Source organism: Hipposideros armiger, unplaced genomic scaffold, assembly GCF_001890085.2.
Source record: "Hipposideros armiger isolate ML-2016 unplaced genomic scaffold, ASM189008v1 scaffold_62, whole genome shotgun sequence".
Classification (NCBI taxonomy): domain Eukaryota; kingdom Metazoa; phylum Chordata; class Mammalia; order Chiroptera; family Hipposideridae; genus Hipposideros; species Hipposideros armiger.
In genome coordinates, this window is record NW_017731412.1 from 1,719,506 (window position 1) to 1,742,192 (window position 22,687).

General features: G+C 54.2%; 1 protein-coding gene across 1 annotated transcript in view; it reads right to left on the reverse strand.

Moving 5' to 3' along the window:
• RASAL1 (RAS protein activator like 1) overlaps window positions 1-18,012 on the reverse strand; it is a 36,496-nt gene extending 18,484 nt beyond the window's left edge. Inside the window, exons 1-14 of the mRNA XM_019641620.1 lie at window positions 17,879-18,012; window positions 17,199-17,411; window positions 13,135-13,191; window positions 10,803-10,916; window positions 10,581-10,642; window positions 7,838-7,967; window positions 5,770-5,851; window positions 5,556-5,687; window positions 3,809-3,897; window positions 3,151-3,268; window positions 2,846-2,996; window positions 2,416-2,480; window positions 2,017-2,129; window positions 27-219 (exon numbers count right to left, since the gene is read on the reverse strand). Coding sequence (XP_019497165.1) covers window positions 27-219; window positions 2,017-2,129; window positions 2,416-2,480; window positions 2,846-2,996; window positions 3,151-3,268; window positions 3,809-3,897; window positions 5,556-5,687; window positions 5,770-5,851; window positions 7,838-7,967; window positions 10,581-10,642; window positions 10,803-10,916; window positions 13,135-13,191; window positions 17,199-17,263 — 1,371 coding nt within the window. The 5' untranslated portion in view covers window positions 17,264-17,411; window positions 17,879-18,012. The remainder of the gene's footprint in view (window positions 1-26; window positions 220-2,016; window positions 2,130-2,415; window positions 2,481-2,845; window positions 2,997-3,150; window positions 3,269-3,808; window positions 3,898-5,555; window positions 5,688-5,769; window positions 5,852-7,837; window positions 7,968-10,580; window positions 10,643-10,802; window positions 10,917-13,134; window positions 13,192-17,198; window positions 17,412-17,878) is intronic.
• Between the last annotated feature and the right edge of the window lie 4,675 nt (window positions 18,013-22,687).

A 22,687-nucleotide genomic window follows, 5' to 3' on the forward strand; every position in this document is an offset into this window, starting at 1 on the left:
CTGCCCAACGGGGGAGCCTGGCCCACCTTGTGCTCCGCCTGGGGGAAGCGCTCCTCCACACGCCGGCGCAGCTGCTTGAAGGCCAGGCGCATGGCAGGCGGGCAGCGCCCCACGGAGCCCACAATGGCGTCCACAATGGGCCCCAGGTATCCGGTCAGCAGCCCCAGGCTGGCTTCCCTCACATGTTCCTCCGAGGGTGTGCCCTTAAAGGAGATCCTCCTGGGGGAGCAAGTGGAGAGGCTCTGTCTCAGAGCCCAGCCCCTATCCACTCAAAACCCTCCCCCAACCCCCACTGGGCTCAGACAGCACCCACCTTCCCATCCCACCTCCGCAACCTTCCCCTCCTACCATCCCCACCTGGCTTCTTCCTGCTGCTTAAACACACAGAACTCATTCTTATCTTGGAGACTTTGTACATATGGTTCCCTCTGCCTGGGACACGCTTGCCCCCACATTGAGCTTAAATGTCACCTCCTCAAAGAGGCCGTCCCTCCCCCATTGCACATTATCACAATGCATTTTCAACATGGACATGCCAGACACACGTTTCCGCCCCAGGGCCTTTGCACTTGCTGTTCCCCTTGCCAGGAACACTCTCCTACTAGATCTGCACATGACTCCCTCCCTCACCTCCTTCAAGTCTTTGCTCAAATGTCCCCTTCTCTGAGAGGCTGTCACTGTAACCACCCTATGGAATAGCACAAGCCCCTCCCCTGCTCCTGGCACGTCTCACCACTCTCCCCGGGTTTATCATCCTTCATTCCACTGATCACCTACAGGAACCTTCTTTCGTTTGTGATCTGTCTCGCCCCAGAAAAAGGATTTGTGCCCATTTATTCTCTGTTGTGAACTCGGTGTTCAGCCAGTGCCTGGCACACAGTAAATGCTCAGCAATTGTTTTGTAGAGTGGATGATGGAATAACACTTGTCTATCTGCAATGAGCCCGTTCCTTCCTTTCTTGTTCCCACCAGGTGTAGGGGCTGGCTTGCCCACTCTCAGATTGAGAACTCCACAGAAGCCAGGCTGGGGGTTTTCAGCCCCACTGTGCCCTGGACCTAGCGAGCTAAGCCTTGAACTAATGTCTTTGGCATTAAATAACTAAATATATCGTTTAATCTTAATGGCAACCTGAGGGGCTATGTTAGCCTGATCGTTCCCATTTAACAGATGAGGAAACTGAGATTCAGAGAGGTCACCTTGTAAACAGATGGCAAAGCCAAGATTAGCACTCAGGGCTGCCCGCTTGAGTCAGCCTGTTACCTTCCCCTGCCCAGGTCGCCAGATGCCCCTGCGCCATCCTTGCCAGATGTGCTGGGAAAAGCTTTCACCTTGGGTTTCCCAGACAGACTCTGCCCTCTGCTCAGGGCCTGGGTTCATATCCCTGATGTGCAACTTCCCAGCTGTGCAACCCTAGGCAGGTGACCTCCCCTCCCCGAGGCTCGGTTTCCTCGTCTGGCAAAAGGGGCCCAGATGCCTGCCTCTGGCGTGCTTGGAAAGTGTGGGCAGCGCTTGCTGGGCAGGGCCCAAAGTGAAGATAAGACCCTCTCCTGTCCCTACCATAGTCCCCGATGGACTGCCCAGCAACTAGCTTTTGTGGCCTGGTGGGAACAAGCCCGCCCACCCTGACTGGAGTGGGGGAGGTCCTGGAAAGAGAAGGGGAGCCCACAAAGGCATGGAATGGAGGCCACCCCAACAATAATAGAAACACCTATACTATGGAGTATTAGTTAATGCTGGGCTCTGCGTACATAACTCAATTCTCACAGCCCCACAGGGGTAAGTAACTTGCACACTACTAGGGGTGGCAGAGCTGGGATTTGAACCCAAGGAGCTCAGATTTCAAAGCCCTGCCCGGAACCGCTACACTAGGCAGCCTGAGCCTCGCACAAGGGACTTTGGGGTGGAATGCAGGGCTCCTGAGGGGGTGGCAGCCGGCACAGACCCAGCCTGACAAGGCTCCAAGCGGACAAGGGGGCTGTCAGGGGGTCTGGGGTCACCCCTCAAGCTCTGCTCACCTGGTGCGACCCAGGTCCATCTTGCATGGGTCCAGCTCCATGTACTTCTTCTCCTCGAAGACACGGTTAACCACCGGCTTCAGGACCTCGTGTAGATAGGGCATGCCCACGAGCTGGGGGCAGGGGGCACCACACAGGGCATGGCTGAGGGTGAGGCCGGAGGGTGCCCGTGAGTTAGGGGCAGGGGGACCATGCAGGGAGAGGTTCAAAGCGAGGCTGGGACATGCCCAAGGGCTGGCGTGCCACACAGGGCGAGGCTAGGCACTCACCACTAGCACCCCAGCTCAGCTACCCAGTGCCACCTGAAGTCAGCCAAGCTCTGGTGTCCGGGTAAGTACTGGGAAGGGGGTCCTCTTAAGGAAGCTGCCACCAGGCCCCAGCAGACCCTCGTCCACTCACCTTCATGAACTGTTCCATTGACTTGGATGCCAGGGAGTTAGAACGGAAGAGGGTGTTGGGGTCGGCTGGGAGGACAGAGGGAAGTGTTTGCTGGGGTTTGGGGGGCTGAACCCACCTCACCCCACCCACCCAAGGTGGGGGTCAGGATTCTTCCCGCCTCAGGAACCAAGGAAACCAGTAATATCAACTTCATTCACAATACAGAGGCCCAGGGTGGTTAAGCGATCTGCCTAATGTCACACAGCTCACGAGTAACAAAAATCTGCTGGCTGGGACGCACAGCACAGGGAACCCTCCACACACGCGCACACACACACACAGGAGCCCCTGTCCTCTGCCTGAGTCCCTCCCCTCCCATTTCTCCCCCAGAGACCCTCTGCAGACCCATCCTTGGGGACTGATGTCTGGGGGTCATTTGGGCAAAACTCACTGGTCCGCGCCACCTCACGCCGCGTGAGATAATCCAGAAAGGGCCCAGCCAGGCCCTGGCCGAGAAAGAGCTTCACCAGCTTGGTGGCGAGGTCCTGGCGGCAGTCCCCCGAGGTCAACTCCAGCACAGCCAGGGGGCTGGCATCATCCTCCTGGGCAAGAACAGGAGGCAGGTAAGGTGGCCCAGGGTCCTGAGACCCCGAAGCAGAAGAGCCCAGATAGGTATCCATGAAGCAGGGGGAGGCCAGGACCAGGGCCGCATGCACCACCCTGACCCCAGTGAAGCTGCTTGCCTGACGCACCCACCTCTGGCGGCCTCAGCACAGACTCCATGAGCAGCTCCATGAGGGGCTGGTAGCACTTCGAGGGCAGGACGCGGTCCTCGATGAGGCGCACCTTCAGCCGCAGGGCACCCAGGTTCCCCCTGACCAGGGTCAGATCACAGGTAGGTAAGTAGGGAAGTATGTACGGGCAGGTGCGGAGAGCCAAGATGGGCAGGTGTGAACACAGGTAAGGAGCATGGATATTTGCAAAAGAAGACAGGTGTGGACAGCTGTGGGCAGGTGTGAACAGGTGTGTCCAGTCTAAACAGGTGTGAACAGACATTGACCGGCATAAACAGGAACGGATAAGCGCAGACAGTGTCAACGGTGTGGCCGGTATAAACAAGTGTATAAGAACAGACAGTGTGAACAGGTGTGGACAGGTGTGGAAGGACCTAAGGTTCTGAACACACACATCAACAACTGTGAACTGACACATTCACAGGTAGATGGGTATACGGTAAACTCATGTGGACATACGTAAACACACATTGTGAGACACTCAACCTTCGTTGAATGAATGAAGTGACATGGTGATAGCCTGTGGGCTGACGTGGGCACCCGTGCGGACCTGACCACGGGCTGAAGATGGAACCCAACATGGTTCCAGCCTGGCCTCTTCCCACCGCACCCACATTTACCCAGAATCTTCCTCGGCTCTGGGAAAGGGCAGGAGACGGAACCAGCCATTGGGTGGGTTCTGCTGCAGGACCTTCGGGGGGAACTCCACCTGTGAGGGGACATACAGACCCTCGACTGAGTCCTGCCCTGCCCCACCCAGCCCTGGAAGAAAAGCTCAGACTGCCCACCCAAGCAGGGGCAGCATAGCCCGCCAGAGGCCCCTTCCACCTTCCCCACGGTAGCCCATTGACACAACAGCAGTGACACTCCCTCCCCCCGGTCTCAAATTATTAGTCCTGCCAGGGCACTGAGGGTCTCCAGGGACAGTAGAGGAAACTGAGATTCAGAGGGGTAGAGTGACTTGCCCAAGGTCACAACAGCTGCTAGAGACAATATGCCTGGACTGACTGTATTTTCAGCCCCGTTTAAGGATACAATTGCATCTATCAAAAGGCTTAAAGACAGTCCAGAGGGTCCTCGAACCCCACCTCCTTTTTAAATAACTTTATAGAGATATAATTTGCACCCCTACAAGTCACCTATTGAACGTGTATCATTCAATGGCTTCTAGTACATTTAGAGTCGTGCAAACATCACCACTAGTTTCAGAACATTTCTTATCAGCCCTCCCAAAAGCCTGTACCCATTAACAGTCACTCCCCATCCCCCAGCCCCCGGCAATCACTAATCTATACATTCTGTCTTTATAGATTGATTCACCCATTCTAGGCATTTCATATAAATGAAATCACGTAATATGTGTGGGGGTTTTTTTGGGGACTGGCTTCTTTCACTTAGCATAATGTTTTCAAGATTCATCCATGTTGTAGCGTGTGTCAGTACTTTGTTCTTTTATATGGCTGAATAATATTTTATTGTGTGGATAGACCCCCTGTGTTTATCCATTCATCTGTTGATAGACATTTGGGTTGCTTCCACGTGGGGCTATTATAAACCATGCTGCTATAAACATTCATGTACAAGTTTTCTGTGGACATGTGGTTTTCGCCTGTCTTGGGTACAGACCTAGGAGTGATCTTGCTGGGTCACGTGGTAATTCTGTCTTTAACCGGCTGAGGAAATGCCAGACCGTTTTCCAAAGCAGCTGTGCCATTTTACGTTCCCACCAGCGATGCATAACCGAGCTTCCCTCTTACTTGTTCTAATCTTGCCTCCTTTTAAAAACTGTCAACCCTGATGTACATCCACTACTAACGAGAGGCGGGAACAATCACACCCATTCTACAGGTGGGGAAACTGAGGTTCCAAGAGAAACACCTTGAGCTCAGTTCTTCCAAGAATAGGAGCTAAGGGCTTAGAGTCTAGAGTTCGAGAGACCTGCACGCAAAATGCTGGCTTTGCCTGTTCTTAGTCATAAAACCTTGGGAAAGCCACTTAGCCTCTGAGCCTCAGTTTCCTCATCTGTAAAATGGGCACAATGATAGGGTGGCCATGAGGGTGAATGAGGTTAGGCTAGCGGAGCACTTAGCACAGGGCCAGCACACGGTCATCCTGGGTACGCTCATACCTGAATCAAAATCTGGGCTGACCCTGTGACCTTGGGCAGGTTCCTGCACGTGTGAGACCCTCAGTCTCCTCAAATGTACAAAGGGGCAGTAGGACTCCATTACCCAAGCAGGGCCAGGAAACCTGATGAGGCAGCCTTCACATCTACCCTTCCGGGCCCTGGGATACCCAGCCCACCTCCCCTTCCTTCTCCCTGGGAAGCAGTGGGGAGCCATGGAGGGTATCGGAGGGGGTACTCACCATGCCCAAGAAGTCGTTCTTGCCCACCATGTCCCAGTCCCAGAGCTCCACCCGCAGTGGGGATGGAGGACCTGGCGTCTCCCGCAGCTCCAGCACCTCATCCCAGTGTGGGAAGCGCGTCTTCTTGATGGTCTGGGGAAGAAGGAAGTGAGGGAGACAGGGTCCCCACCCCCCGGATGCCCCGTTCTTTCTTAGTTCCCCCTCCACCACTCACCGAAGTCTCTAAGCTCTGGCTGCCCCAAAACACACGTGCGAATGGGTCAGAAGTGCCGGAGATGTCTCGGGGGGCCAGGTCTCTGGGGACAGATGAGGAAAGAAATGAGGGACACAGGACCCTCGCAGACCAAGACCCAAGCTGGACCTTGGAAAAGGGGTTCCGGGTAGACCATTCAAATGCCGCTTGTTTCCAAGGCAATGAACCACTCCATTGTAGGGACCCAGTGAGGAGCACCCCCTCACCATGTCTGTCCAAACCCCATGTCTTCCTGTTGACCGACGCAGGGGTACAGAAAGGTCATATCCTGCATCATAAACCCCAGCAGGCTAAGGGGCAATGGGGAGAAGGAAGGGGGCCTCGGTTCCCCTGGAGCTCCTGGATGGGAGACCAGATGGCAGGGTTCAAAGCCTGGCTCTGCCATTCATGGGCTGGGAGACACTGGGAAAAGTCACATCTCCCTGAGCTTCAGTTTCCTCATCTGCAGAATGAAACTAATTACAGACCAACTTCACAGGGCCCAGGTTAAATCAGATGATGTGTGTCAAGGACTTAGCGTAGCAGCTGGCCGGTGGTGAGGGCTCAGCTCAGTCATTCATTCAACAAACACTCATGCCCACACCCTACCTAGGACCCAAGAAAAGGCATGAGGCAGAGACCCCTGACTCTGGTTGTCATGACAACCCAAAGTCATGTCCGTCAGCCCCCCCCCATCCCTCCTTCCTGAGGTCCCCCAAATCCAGGACACCCCCCAGGGGCTGCTTGCTTCCTTCTGCTACTCCTCTCCCACCCGTGCTAGGCATCCAAAGCCTTTGGTTTCCTAGGAGCCAGCCCAGTTGCTAAGCGACAGCAATCTGTCCCTTTCCTGTTGCAAGGATCCCGCGCAGCCTTGTGGCTGGTGTGGAGGCGCTGGACGCAAAGCAGATGAGGAGCCCATGCCCATGCTGAGTCCTTCAGCCTGTCCCTTGCCCCCCCCCCCCGGGTACCTTTCATTCAGACTCCTGGAAGCCCCAGCTGGTGATTGGAGAGGCACAGAGAGGGCAAGAAAGAACTTTAAAGTCACACAGCAAGCTAGAAACAGAGATCTTCCCCAACCTGGGTGAGGACTGGCTGAAAAGTGAAGGTTGGGGGAGTAAGGTGTGGGGGGGAAAAAGGCAGAAAGACAAGATGGGAGATGAGAGGAGAAAGGGGGTGGAAGTATTTAAGAAAGCAATATGATGGGGGAGCTGAGAGAAAGAGAGAGAAGGGGGCAAATAGGCGGGAGGGAAGATAGATATCCCATGAGCTGGTGCCCCCAGAGGGTCATCTGTGGGTTTTGCCAGCCCTGCATCTGTCTCCCTTCAGAGGTTTCTTTGCGACAGGACCTCCTTTGCCCCACTCTCAGCCCACATGACTTAGGTGGGCTGATCCCTCCCTCCAGTCCAGGAATGGGCTTGTGATTCAGGCCTGACCAATCAGAGTCAGTGTAATTGGTTCGGAGATTGGCATGTGCCCCAGACTGAGCCAGTAAGAATTAGTCCCCAGACATTGGTTGGAAATGATAAGAGGCTGAAGTTCTTTTTTGGTTGGGGCTGCCAAGTTGTTAGAATGGCTGCTGGGGCGCCTGGGGCCATCTCTGCCCTCACTTAGCGGGAGAGACTGTTTGAGAATGAAGCTAACACAAAAAACCACTGAGGAATCTGTGTCCACAGATTCCTGATGTCCCCATTTAAGCACTTGGATCCAGCCATGCCTGAAGCTCCCTGTCATTCATAGGAACCAATCGGCTTAAGCCAGTATGAACTGGCTACCTATCACTTACTATTTGATTAATACACCTCCACCCATCTCTCTGGACATGCTGAGTGTGTTGCCTTTGGTTGCTGGTCACTGGGGACCCAGCAAGCATTTCACATGTGCTTTGACCCCCAAGAACTTGCAATCCGGGGAGCTTGAACTGTTTGCCCACATGGGATTCTGGTTGTGAGCCCAGCAGTGAAGAGGTACCAAAGGCCAAAGCAGCTGGGGGGAACCAGGGGACTTGTGCATATTCTCAGACTGCCCCCCACACACCCCAGCATGAGCATACCTGGCCTTGAGCACATGGCAGTGAAGACAGCGGCCTCGTGCATCCCTCAACAGTCGCACAGCCAGGCAGATCTCACCCTGTACCTCTGCATCGGGGTCCACGCGGCTCAGGTTGATCCAGCTATCGATTCCTGGAGGGCGCAGGCGCTAACATTTATTAAGTACCTACCGTGTACGTGGCATTGTGTTAACTTAAAAATTCAATTAACATTAAAAATGTGTTAAGTCAGGGCCGGCCGAGTGGCGCGATGGTTAAGAACTGGCTTGGGATGCCAGAGGGACCCGGTTCGGATCCCACATATGAGGGCCAGTGACACTGCCCTCCACAGCTAAGATGCTGAACAACAGCTCAACCTGGAGCTGGGCTGCTGTGAGTCGCTGGCGACAGTGTAGGCTGTAGCCCCTATGGCAGTGGGTTGCCATGGGCTACCGTGTGTAGCCAGCAGCCAGCGTGAGCGGCCAGCAGCCGCAGTGAGCGGCCGTACAGAAGCCGGCGACTGATGTGCCTCGCCCGGGAAGAGCGCAATGATGGTGCCAACTTGGGCCAGTGAAGCAACGTCCTCCACAACTAGACTGAAGAACAAAAGGACAGCAACTTGTCTGTTCCCCTTCCCCCAATTCCCCAGCACTGTTCCCATCCCCCCAATTCCCCAATAAAAAATCTTAAAAAAAAATGTGTTAAGTCATCTGTTAGCCTCCTGATGAGGTGCTGTAATTACCCCCACTTCCAGATGAGGAAAATGAGGCCCAGCGAGGAGGGAGCTTTGCCCTTGATCCCACAGCTAGTAAATGGCAGAGCTAGGATTTGAACCCTGACAATGCCCTTGACCACACACTCCTTCACCCTGGTACATGAAGTCCTCCATCTCTCTCTCTCTCTCTCCCTCCTTCCCTCTCTCCCTCCCTCCCTCTCAACACTTGGAAGGTATAGTTCCTCTGACTTCTGGCTTCCACTGCAGTTATTGGGAAGTCATTTCAGCCTAATAATTGCTCTTGTGTCAATGGTCTTATCTTTTTTTTCTCTCTCTAATTTTAAAAACTATTCTTTGGATGCTCTTCAGTTTCACTACAATGTGTCTAGGGAAGGATGTTTGTTTGTTTTTAAATTCTGCTTAGTAGTACAGGTTGTGCTTCTCCTACTTATAAAATCATGTTCTCCCTTGAGTTCTGGAAAATTCCAGGCATTCAATTTTTTAAAAAACATTTCCCCTCCCCAGTGTTTTTTTATTATTATTTCCTCTCCCCAATTTTTTCTATCCTTTCCTTCTACGACTCCAATTAAGTGGCTTTTAAGCTTTCTCAGTTATTTTCTTCATCTCTGAATTTCTCTTTTATATTTCCTTCTTGTTTCTCTGGGCTAAAATATAAATCATTTCTTTTGCTCTCTCTCCCAGCTCACTAAATTCTCGCTTCTCTGAATGATCAGCTGTCTCTAAAAGTGTGGTTTGGTGCTTTGTTAGGTCTGTCTACTGTTATTAATGTATTGCTTTAACTTATTGTGGTCATTGCCGGTCCTTTCTGGTGATTACATTTTTATTTACTTAAATACTTTATTTTTAAAAAATTCTGTACATTAGAATTACAAAATCTGAAATCTTTATGGGTCTAAATCTGAGGGCTATTGCTTCCGTCTCTCTTCCTCACGATGGCCCATTTTCTTGTGTGCGTGGTCATCTTTGATCGTGGAGTCATGTTTGTCTGATCTCACTCCGTGGGAAACCTAACTTGAGGATGCTTCTCCCTGGAGAGGTGTGGTGCTTGCTTATGCTGGGCCTCTTTAAAGATCTTGGTGTAAAAGGGAGGTCTCAGGGTCAATACCATCTGCCTTGGCCCTAGCCCGAGATTTAGTCTATTGACTGCAGATTTGATACTGATATTAACTTTCAGGGAAACCCTTGCTATTGCTCACCACTGCCTGTTAGGTTTTGCTCATGATTGAGGAGATGGGAGGAGAATCCTGAGGGTTTTCCTGCTTTACAGTAAATCCAACAATGTGTTAGGAATTGTACCTAATTCAGGATCTCACTGTTACGTGGCAGGAGGGCCCTTCTAAGGATCTAGACCCCATGTTGCTGGAAGTGGGAGCCCCATCTCACCTCTCTCTACCTCCACTGCTACCCCCAGTTCCAGGAGGCCATCAGTTTTCTCTTACTTGATTATCGTACAGATTCCAAATTGGTGTCCCAGATCTACTACTCCTAGCCCACTGGACATTGTGACCCAGTATCCACAAAGCAGCATAGAGATCTTCTGAGAATGTATCTAATCTCTCCTATCCCTCCGCCTTCCAATAATATGGCTCCAATATCTTCACTTTCTTGCTTGTGAACCATCAATTGCTCCCCAGTACGCCCAGAAGAAAGTCCAGATTCTGGCCTGGCACCCAGGGCCCTCTCTAGTCAAGCCCCACCAAGTACCACACCTCACCTGACCTATGCCTGAAGAGACTCCACGGAGACGTGTCTTAGCATCTTTGCCAAACTCATTCCCCTCCCTCCAGGAAGCCTTCCTTGACTACACGAGCCCTCACTGCCCACTTCTCCTCATCCACTGTCATATCAGTGACATTCCACATACCTCCACCCCAACATTTCTGTCCTGTTTAAAGACAAAAACCGAAATAATTTTCCACTCGGGGCTCTGTGCTTCTCCATGCCGCCTGCTATGCACTTGCAAATGCCCACTCTGGGCAGGGCCACCCCCTCCTCTCTCCACCCAGTTGGGGGCCAGGGTCCCTCACCCACCTCGTGGGTCAGCTGCAATTGCCTCCTTGCTCAGTGAGATCTTTCCGATGACATCGTCATGCCTGCGGAAAGGCGGGCAGGTGAGGGTTCAAGTCAGGGTTCCCTGGCCCTCCCATGGAGACGTGGGGGCAGATGTCAAGGGCTGGGTGGGGGGATGGATGGGTGGGCACTTTTCTTCTGCCTCCCCTCAGGTGCCCAGAATTGGGTCCCCAGCACACACACCCCACCGTATCCTGGTCCAGCACGTAGAAGGCCAGATGGTGGAAATCCAGCGGTAGATGCACGGTGTACTCCTCCCCCCAGAAGGGGCTCAGGCTGCGCCAGACGGTTGCTGTCCTGCAAAGGGGGGCACAGGGAGCTGGGGGCCCTTGAGCCACACAGGTGGCAGACACCTGGGGACCCAGATACACACACACACACACACACACACACACACACACACTCCCATGGGGATACTCACTGAAACAGAGACACTCACACATACACCAAGCCAGACACAAAGAGACGCATTCACGCGTACACAGATACCCATATGCAGCCTCAGGAATCTCTAGAAATACACATCTATGTGTTTCTACATATCAACACATGTAGACACAGAGAAAACACACATTCATAGACACACACACACAAAATGCCCAGACACACACAGAGACCCACAGACACACACTCACATACATACACTTGAACACGGCAGACACACACACACACACACACAGAATCACACAAATACACAGTAACTGACAACACACATCATTCATTCATTCATTCACTCACTTCATAAACACTCATCCCAACGGTGTGCCAAGCCTTGTGAGTTATGGGAAATTAAAGGAAGAGGTGCCAAGGTCCCTGCCCCCACAAAGGCCCCCTCAGTGGGCATGTGCTCTCTCTTGAGCTCCTCTGACAGTGAGAGAAGTCCTGTGATTGGGGTTAGCTCAGTGGCACCCGGTTGGGTCTGGGAGTGGGGATAGGATAGAAAGGATTCCTACAGGAGCTAGTCAGACAAAGTGGGGAGAGGGGATGAGGACAAGCATTTCAAATGGCTGGAACAGCATGTGCAAAGGCCCTGAGGCAGGAATGAGCATGGTGAGTTTGAGGAACAGAAAGGGAAGAGAGTGAGGGGCCAGGAGACGGTGAAGTCAGCAGGGACCAGCACACTCAGTAAGCAAGCGGAAACCACAGGGGGATTAAGAACCACGAAAAGCTCAGACACACGTAGAGCATCTGCACCCTGACACCCCTACAGACACACTTCCCTTTGCCCAACAGGGAACAAAGAACCTACTTGCCCAGTAAAGACACAACCAAATTTATGGCTGCAAAATTTGGTTTGCACACCTGCCACGCCCATCCTCCTTCCTTTCATATACTCTTCCCCAACAAAGAGTGTGCGCATGCACACATACGCACACACTCTCTGCTTTCCGTCCCAGCCCAGGGCACCACCATCCGATAGATGCTTCTTCCCAAACGCCCTCTTCCCCCACCCTGGCCTTTTCCCAGGTGAAAGTTCCTCAGGCTCCCCAGCCCCTGAGATGGAAGACTCCTCAGAGCGCAGAGAGGTGGAGATAGCAGCCTGGGGTAACACAGAAAATCAGTTTGCAGGTTTGGGGGCAGAATCAGAATGTGGTAAGGGAGCAGCATGCGCACAGAGAGAACAATGGAAGGGGTCAGCTGGGGTGCTGCAGGCTCCCTGCCCCCAGCTCCTAGCCCATCTGGACCAGAACCTGCGCCAGCAGCATCCTGAAATCCTGCTGTCTCCATAGGAACCAAGGCCTCAGCTGCCCGCCCACCCACGCCCCCTCAGGCCTGCGGGGGCTGACAGCTGTCCTTCGCTTGGCCTGCAGGGGTGGGAACCAAGCATGGCCCAGCCAGATGTCCACCGCTGCCCGGACTCACTCACACACCAAACACCCTCACGTTGGGCACCCAAATAAGCCGGCTAGGGTGTACACGTGTGTACAGGGCAGCCCCTATGTGTGCACACATACACACACCACACACAAGTACACAAAGTGAGCCTGTGAGCCCGCACACCCCAAGGGACACACATATCTGGCCACAGGCATTCACACCAGCCATCCAACACCCCACACATATTCACAAGCAGACCCAGCTGGGTACACGTACACACACACACACACACACACACACACACACACACCCTGGTGCCCGCAGCACCCAGCAGGCCCGGAACCAGCCAGTCCAGCCAAGCGTGAGATACCCGCCCCCGGGGAGGCCACCGTGGGAGGCACAGGCTGGCAGCCGCTGAGTCAGCCCCAGGGAGAAGCAGGTCCAGAGGGAAGGTATGGACCAGTTAGGGCTGAAAGGGCAGCGGAGTTGGCAGCCCCAGCTGCTGGTCCTGAGGCCAGGGCACAAGGCAGCAGCCACCACCATCAGGCCCACAGGTCCACCCTCAGGGTAAGCATCGCCCTCCTCCAGCTCCTCCTTTCGCTGTGAATTCTTGTGCCTGGTCTCCCCAGGTCTAGAAGGAGCCCCTCCCCTTTTACCTGCTCCCCTCCCCGCCAGGCCCAGTCTCTCCACGCCTCACCTGGCCACCACCTCGTCGTCCACTTTCACTATGCAGTAGGGGTCACTGCTACCAGACCTGTGATTGGGGATGGGGGTTGAGAGGGCAGCCATGAGTGGGGGTCCCCATCGCCTTCATTATACAGAGAGAGGCAACTGAGGCTCCGAGAGGGGAGGGGAGTTGCCCAGGGCCACGCAGCAAGTCTAGCTAAGAGGCAGGAAACCTCAGGGGACCAGCAGGCGTCACGGCGGCGGCACAGCCCACGCACTGCATCCCTGACCCACACATGTGGAATCCCTGACTTCCACCCACGGAAACAGAACATTGAGGCATGATGCCAGAAAGTGCAAAGTCCTGGTCCCAGGAAGCCCAAAGCAGAAGTGAAGAGCCCGTGCTGGGGAGTCACGCCTGGCTTCCCCACCTGCTGGCTGTGGGACCCTGGCAAGGCCCCTCCCCTCCGTGGACCTGGGTTTCTCTGCTCTAGACATCAGGCGTAATATTAACATACTTTCTAGGGCGCTTGGAGGAACTAAGGAGACAATGCATGGAGGAAGGCATCACAGGCTCGCCCTAGAGCTCTGCCCCCAGGTGCTTTCACTCCCCGCTCTGGGGTAAGCAGTGCTCTGGCCAGCTTTTCATTTCAATGGGAGTTTCTCTAGGGAGGAGACTCCCATGGCTCAGCTTTCAGTGGGGATGGACCTCAGCAGACTCTCTCACTGTAGGTCAGGGCACCCAGACCTCAGAACTCAACCAACAGATGTGCCCCATCCCTTGAGCCTTGATCCATTAGCCAGTTCAAGCCAGCATCCCCCCTTCATAATGAGTTACCAGTCCATCCCATCTCCCCTGTTCCATCACACAGGCCTCTGTCTTCCACCAGCTCTCAGTCAAGCCTCAGGGCCTTTGCACTTGCTGTTCCATCCACCTAAGACACTGTCCCTGATCTTGTGATGGCTGGCTTCGTCCTGTCATTCAAACCTCACTCCAAAAGACACATTCTCAGAGAGGTCGTCTCTGACCACCACTGCCCTATGTAAAATTGACCTCCAGTGCCTCCGAGCATCCGAAATCGCCCTGTCCTCTTGTTTCTCCCTGCGTTGAGCGTCTGTCTCCCAGGCCCCCCACAATTTCTGAGCTGTGAGCTCCTTGGACGAGGACCTCTATCGCCCTCCCCGACCCCCATCTGGCAGAGTCAGAATCCAAATCCAGGGGCTCAGCACACATGCTCTTAACCAATGCCACCCCCCTCACCCTAGCTCACGACCCCTTCCCCAAATGGCCCCCTCCCTCAACGCCCCTGCCCAGTCCCTCTCTCGCTGCCACCCTCTCTCAGCTCAGCTTATCACCAATCCACAAATGCCTCGGGGATTCCAAGGAACAGGGACATCGGTACTGGGAGCTGGCTCCACCCTGAGCCTTGTCTGCTGGTGGAGCCTGCCTTGTGCCTCAGTTTCCTCTCTGTACTCCTTCCTTTGGCCCTCTCTGCAGGGTGCTCCAGTGCCTCCATTTTCCCATCGGGTCCCCATCCCCAAACACTTCAGACTGGGCAGTGGTATATGCCTCTGAGTTCCTCTCTGGGTTCCACCTCTGGTCCCCCTTCTGTGCAATGTCCCAGGTCTCAGTTTCCCCTTCTGGATCTATCCCAAACCCATTGGAGCCTCAGTTTCCCCACCTGGCTCCACCCCCCTGGATGCCAGTGACCGGGTAACCCCCTACGTCTCATTTCTGTCTCTGGGTTCTCTATCCCCGAGCTTATTGAAAGCAGGCTCCCATTCCGCAGTTTCCCCAACTGCAGATGTGTGCTGGGATCCTACCAGCCACGGGCTGAGGGACACGTTCCCCCCCGCTTTTGACCTGACCTAACCCCCAGACCCTCATGGGAGCTAACCTCATACATCAGCTCCGGGACTCTGACGCAAAAGAGCCTTATCAGGCTCCTATCAGGTAGGGTCAAGAGTGGCGGGAGAGGGGCTGCTCCCTCCAGACCCTCGATCGCTTCAGACCCTTGGCCTCTCCCACGGCCCCTGCCCCACCTCAAACGTGGGAAAGCGGGCCCCGCATTGTTGCCTGCCGAGTCTGGTTTGTGCATGGTAGCAGTCAGGCTTCAAATCTCAGCTTCATGATCTCAGGCAAGTGACTTTGCCTCTCTGGGTCTCATTTTCCCTGTTTGTAAAATGGAGATACTAATAGGACCACAGGATGAGATAAGCACAGGATGTGGCCCTATATAGTCAGCCCTTGGTGACTGACAGCTGCTATTGTTTTTTTAAAAAATATTTATTTATTTATTTATTTATTTATTTATGTATGTATTTATTTTCAATTAGAGTTGACATTCAATATTATTTTATATTAGTTTCAGTTACAGCACAGTGGTTAGATAGTTACATAATTTACAAAGTGACAGCTGCTATTATTAATGATAGTAATAACTCTAAAATTATCTGCTGAGTCCTCCTATGCCAGGTCGGAACCCCCCGAAAACCTGATGAGGTTTCAGGAAGAATCTGGACCCTTTCGCTTCGGAGTTGGGAGAGAGAACACACCCAAGCTGAGAGTCCCCATGGGCAGGGAGAGCTCAGCATGCTCTGAGGACAGAGCCCCTCTGATGAAGGGAGCCTCAACTCCCTCCTAAGGAGAGGCAGAAGGAGTTCCTTCATGGCCCTCGCCAGGATTGGGGGGCAGTGGAGGGCAGAGCACAGTGAGATGGAAACCTGGTTTCTGGAAGCCCCCCCACCCCAGCCCTCCAGCAGCTGCCAGGCCCCCACTCCTAACCTCATTGCCCAGACACTTCCGGAGCCTCTCATTCTCAGGGGCTCTGAGAGGGCATCGCGGAAAGTGGGAGGCAGGGGGCTTGTCCAGATGCTGCATTCGCACAGCGAGCTCTCTGCTTCTATCTCAGGGGCATGTTTATTTGGAGTAGTTGATGAGGATGGAGGGAGTTCTCAGCAGCCCCCACCCCCACCTTGGCAAAGCTGCAGTGTTGGGGAAGGGGGAGGTTCATGCAATCAAAGGCAGGGTACTCATCGCTGAGGACCCACAGCTGGGGGAGAGCCAAGCCCCAGCCTGGACTGCACAAAGGCTCAGAATCCAGGTTCCTGCTCACCGTGGCCATGGAGGTAAATGCTAACAGGTTCTCCACCTTCCCAGCTGCATGGGGTGTGGACACCCCTGTCTGAGATCTCCCATTGCACAGATGGGAGATCGAGACCCAGAGAGGAACAGGTTCAAGGTCACACAGCCGATGTCCTGCCAAGGATCCCAGGTGCCAACACCCTCAGCCCCTTCTGGGCTCGAGGCCAAGCAGAAGGGGGGTCCTTCCTGCCTTTCTGCTGATTTGGCAACTGCTGACTCAGCCCTAGGGAAGCACCACCAAGGACTGGTACTAAAGGGAGCCCATGGGTCCTCCAGCCCCATCACATCTGGCTGAGGAGGGGCCTGCAGTGGGGAGCTGGCTCTTCAAGCCACTCAGCATCCAGGGAAGACCCACACTGGGCTGAGAGCTACTATCTGGGGAGCTCAGGGCTCTAGGTCAAGAGGACCTGTTTCCCCGTGGGCTGGACAGTTTGTCATCTGGTGACACTCTGCAAACCTAAACCCCAGATACACACAGAAGAATTGCTGGGGCCACCTGCATCCCCCGCCTTTTGGGCTCCTCCCCAAGGTTCTGTTGATAAGAGCCCACCCAGGCCTGGAGACGCCCCATCTCTGACACCTGCCTGGACTGACTAGGAGACCCCCCCACACACACACACAAACCCCTCCCGGACTCCGACAGAATCCGACCCTCCAATCTCCACGGCTGAAGCTCTGGAAGACCCCCTTTAGCACATCCCAGGAACAAAGACATCCCCCCTTCTTGGGGGCAGGGCGGGGCATCTGCTAAGTCTGGGCGCCCCCTCCTACCCGCACAGCTATGGTATGAGGCCTCTCGCTCCGTGAAAGCGGATCTGCCCCAATGCGGGGTCTTAGGCAAGAACCCCCGCCCGCCTCACAGACCCTCCCCGGCAGGCGGAATGGGCGACCTCCACCCCATCCCATGTTTGGTGTACCCCTTACCCCCGACTCGCCCCGGGAGTACTCACACGTCTTTGGCGGGTAGCGCCCGGCCCTCCACCACGCGGATATTCAGGGAGCTGCTCTTGGCCATGGCGCCCAGCCCCAAACTTTCCGGGCAGGAGGGCGCCCAGGTTCCGAGGTTGGACCGCGGTGAGGAGGGAGGGCGTCTACATATCACCAACTGCGAGCTTGGCGCCCTGTCCCGGAGTCCCAGCGCCGCCTGTCCGAGACGCGAGGAGCTGGGCGGGAGATTTCCGAAGGAGGAGAAATGACAGGAGTCCGGGGAGGGGGCGCCTCCTAGGACTCTACAGGTAGGAGCCGTGCGCAGAGCAGGCAGAGCGCGCAGGGAGCTCCTCCGGTTCTTGCCTCCCAGCCTGGAGCTCCTGGGGGGCGGGCAAGGCGGGCAGAGGGAGGGAGGGGGCGGCCCAGGGCCCTCCCCCCAATCCCGCCTCCCGCCAGGACCCTGCTGGTCCCCAGGCCCCCTCGCGCGCCCTCTGCCGGCACCCCAGCGCAGTGCGCCAAAACGCACCGGCGGCTGAGACCTGGGCGCGCCAAGTCTCGGACTGCCAGGTGGGAAGCGGCCCACGGCCATGATGGGCGTGGCCAGTGGCTCCTGGTGAGTTGGCATTGGGCTCAGAAGACGCAGTGTGTCCCCTGCCTGCCCTCTGCCAACATATTCACACCTCCCCGACCCTCCCTTACCTACCATTCCGGCACCGCCTTCTCAGTCAGACCTCCCTGCCCTGTCCGGAGCAGTATCCGCGGTTGGCGGGAGGTGTAGCTAGAGAGAGAGAGAGAGAGAGAGAGAGAGAGTCGCACATTCCCTTGGGGGCCGTTCAGAGTCAAGGGAGGGGCCTCGAACATCCTTCCATCTCTTTTAGTTTCCAATTAAACCCAGACTGTGCGAGCGGCAGCACCCACGTCACGGGCTGGCACTGCGGGGGAGGAAGCCGCGGCTGGTGGGGGAGGGGAACAACCACTACAGAGATGATAAGTCATGTACAATTGTTTGAATACTTACCGTGTGCCAGGCACTGTTCTAAGCCGTTTACGGGGATTATGTCATCTTCCTCTTCACAAGTGTACTATTACTCCCATTTTATGGATAAAGAAACTGAGGTTCAGAGGGATTAAATTACTTGCGGGAGGTCTCAGCCAGTAATTGGTTTGCATTGCTGGATTTGAATCCTGATTCCGGCACTTGGTAGCTGAGTGGCCTTGGGCAAGTCAACCTCTCTGTGTCTTGGTTTGGTTTTCTCATCTGTTCAGTGGGAATAACATAGTATCTGGCTCACGGGGTTTGGGATAATTAGATGAGATAAAGCAGATATGAGGGAAGCAGATACAGGTCTCAGAACAGTGACAGGAGCTTAAAAAAGTGTTTGATATTATTATTATTGTTCTTCAAGGCATAGCTTAAATGTAACCTCTCCCAGGAAGTCTTCCAGGATGCCCACCCACCCCAGGCAGAAGTTTTCTTCCCTTTTTCTCCGCTCCTGCAGCTCCAAGTTTGTACATTTTTCATTTCAAATGAGATAACGTGGCTGGAAAGACCTGTCCCAGGGCAGATAATTACACTATTTCTCCCCCTGAGTTCTTAGAAGGGCTGGTGCCGAGCCTGACTCACTCCAGTCAGCGCCGGGCTGGGCACCAATGGGAAGGCCCCGGCAGAATGAGTTCAGAAGCCAACGCCCAATCAGGACTGGGAGGGTCCCGCCCCCCTCGCCCCTCCCGCCCCGCCTCGCCCAGCCACAGGAGTAGCCCAGTGATCTGCTTCCCAATCTCCGTCCTTGACTTCCCATCCAGCACCCCAGCTGGCCACTGTCTGGTGAGTCCTCCAATTCCAGACTTCCAAAGGGCCTCAGTTATCCCATCTGGGAAATGCGTCTAGCAGTGCTGGCCCCAAAGCCTTAGAAGGATTGCAACATCCTTCAGCAGGGCATGAGGGGTGATCCAGAGTGGAATTCAGAAGAGTGGTAGCCCCAAGGGAGGCGTTAAAGCACCTCCCCCCATAATCGTTGTCACCCCAGATCCCTACCAGGGGAAAACGGTATCTGTTATGTGATTGTTACTCCAAGTCAGCTGTCCTGCCCTTCGTCCCCTCAACCTAAGTGGGAGCTTTGGGCTGAACCTTTTTCTTCTGAGATCTTGCAGAGACCTCAGATAGGCTATCCAGCCCCTGATCGAACCTGGGGGGCCTAGTTCTGGGGCTACTTGGGATGCCAGCCAAACTGTCATCAGCCATGTTGGCCTGTCTTCCGGAGCTGAGCAGGAAGTCACATTCCCAGGCACCCCTCCCCAGGTCCCTGGGGGGTTACAAAGGCTATGGACTGTGCCAGCCAGGCCTCCAGGGAGCCAGCTCTGTCACCTGTCCAATATCCGGCATCTGACCCTGCAATTACCCAGGGGCTGTGGACAGAGTCCCCAAACTTCACAATGGCCTGGCCACTTCCTGTGGTTTGGAGAAAGCTTTGACCTGAAACTGGCAGAGGGGTTGAGGTCTCCTAGAGCTATTCCTGCAAGGGACCAAAGCAGGAAAGGTGGCCCACAGAAGGAGTGTGACCTGCCGGAGGCCACTCAGAGGGGAGGGCAGGCTTATGAGCACCCAGGCCTGGGCTGTCATGTGGGAGGGGTCTTACCTATCTCACAGGGTTGTTGTGAGAATTAATCAAGATGGCAGTGAAAGGCGCCTGGCATCATTCCTGGCACACAGTAGGTGCTCAAGAAATGGCACCTTCTGTGAAGCTCCTTAAAGACAAACCCATGATCATCTCCTTGCCAACTCCCTACATAGTCTAGCACCACGGGACCCACACAGCATGTGCTTCATAAAGCCTTAAACCGGAGCAGATGCTGAGTTTGGGTTTAAGAGCAGAGGCTTTAGCATCCAGCCAAGCTGGGCTTGAATTCTGGCACCTACGCTTGCGAGCTGGGTGTTCTTGGGCAAGTGAATTACCTTCTCGGTGCCTCAGTTTCCTCATCTGTAAACTGGGGACGATAATAGTGCTCACCTTATAGGCTGGATGTGAGGATGGGGTGAAATAAATGTCAGACGTTTAACGCAGCCTGGCATACAGCAAGTGCCCAATAAGTGTCATGGCCATTGTAGGACATCCTGAACCCACCACTGTGCCTGACTCTGAGCCCCACTTGGTGGCTGAACTCTGAGGCTGTTTATTTCCATTCCTGAATTCCAGGGACGGATGGAGTGGCCACACTTCAGTGGCCAGTGCGGCTCTGGATTGCTGAGCTGAGGGAATCTGGGGGGTTGCACCCAGATGAGAAATCTGATAGAAAGATCCCAAGATTCGGCTCCTGTTGCCCTGATGGGCCCCACTGCCCAGGACTGAGACGCTGAGCCTGGGGCTCTGGAGAGCTCACAGCCACTCCTACTGGCTCATGAGAGCGGACGGTGCCTCTGCCCTCCAACTCTGTTCGGCAATGCCACGTGGGAACTTAAAACCAAGTAATAGGAGAAGTCACACCATGGAAATCGGCAAATGCTAGAATTTTTCTTTGGAGAGTCAGTTTAGCAACACACCACTGGGCAGAGGTTTCCTGGACTCCACACCCCACCCCCATGCCTTTGCCCTACCCATTCCTTCCACCAGGAAAATCTTTACATTGCTTTTTCTACCTATTTCCTTGTTTAAGTCCTACAGATACAATTGAATAAAGATCAGGAGAGGTGGGATGAGATAAAGCACAGACAATGTACTACCAGGGTAATGGAATACGATGTTAAAAAGGAAGTTCTCAAAAACTAATTAATGACAGGGGAAAATGCTAAAAAGAAAGAAAAAGAAAAAGAAAAAAAACGCCATGTAAGTAGTGGGGAAAACACAGTATATACAGCCATACATAAAATACTGTCCTGAAGCCATAACATAGTATATGTTATATTATGTATAAATATAATATTCTTTTCTTAGTCAATAAATATGTTTGGGGCACCTACTATGTCTTAGGCAGTGGGGAGACAGTGAAATAGAGGACAGCCCGGCCCTGTTCTCATGGGGTGTCAGTAAGGTGGGGAAACAGACAAGAATAACGTGCCGTAAAGAGTATATTCTCAGGGGCGGCCCGGTGGCTCAGTTGGTTAGAGCGCGTGCTCTTAACAACAAGGTTGCCAGTTCGATTCCCGCATGGGATGGTGGGCTGCGCGCCTGCAACTAGATTGAAAATGGCAACTGGACTTGGAGCTGAGCTGCGCCCTCCACAACTAGATTGAACAACTAGATTGAAACAGGTACTTGAGGGCCGGCCGAGTGGCGCGTTGGTTAAGAGCTGGCTTGGGACGCCAAAGGGCCCCAGTTTGGATCCCACATATGAGGGCCAGTGACACTGCCCTCTACAGCTAAGATGCTGAACAACAGCTCAACCTGGAGCTGGGCTGCCGTGAGTCGCTGGCGACGGCGTAGGCTGCAGCCCCTGCTGCAGTGGGTTGCCATGGGCTACCGTGTGTAGCCAGCAGCCAGCGTGAGCGGCCCGCAGCCGCAGTGAGCGGCCATCCAGAGGCCGGCGACTGATCTGCCTCGCCCGGGAAGAGCGCAATGATGGTGCCAACTTGGGCCAGTGAAGCAACGTCCTCCACAACTAGACTGAGGAACAAAACAACAGCAACTTGTCTGTTCCCCTTCCCCAATTCCCCAGCACTGTTCCTATCCCCCAATTCCCCAATAAAAAAATCTTTAAAAAAAAAAAAAAGAAACAGGTACTTGACTTGGAGCATATGGGTCCTGGAAAAACACACTGTTCCCCAATAAAAATTTAAAAAAAGAATATATTCTCAGCAGGAAGTAGGAAGTGATATGAAGATATAAAGAAGCCTGGGGGAGAGCTGGAGCTGGAGGGCTTTCTTTGACATCATGACATGTGCTTCTATCATAATAAAAAAAATCACTTTCGCTCCCTCTGGTTTCTGAAGGCACCGCTCACTGCATGGCTCAGCTCCCAACCTCCAGGAAGCCCTGAATGGTGGCTGAGAAAGCAGAGACCTTCACCCCGCACCCCCCCACACACACCCATTGGCACCGCTCTGTGACCTTGGTCTCGTGTACCCTCATTTTGTGGTGATTTACACGCTTGTCTTATCTCCTAAATGTCAGAGACAATGTCTGATTCATGCTGTGCCTCCCACACGGCTTGGCACATAAGAAAGATTCAAAACAACACTCTGCCCGTGTGAACTAGAACTCCGTTCCCCACAAGGGCTGGAATCTGGCCTCTCTCATTGTGATAATAGTCATATTAGTTTTTACTTCCTTTCTCCCCCGTGGTGCCTAGGAGTGCCGCTTACTCATTGCCCACCTACCACCTCCCCACTCCACCTCTGCCCCCCAAACCAGGAGGCAGACCCCTCCTCTGGCCCCACAGACCCATCAGCCTATAGACCTCAATTTCCTCTCCTGGGAGTGGCACCGTCTCTTCTGAGGCCAAGATCAGGGCAAGGTAGACCAGCCCTGGCTCAGGTTGGGGTGAGAAGCATGCCTGTTACTTGTCTCAGAGGCACAAA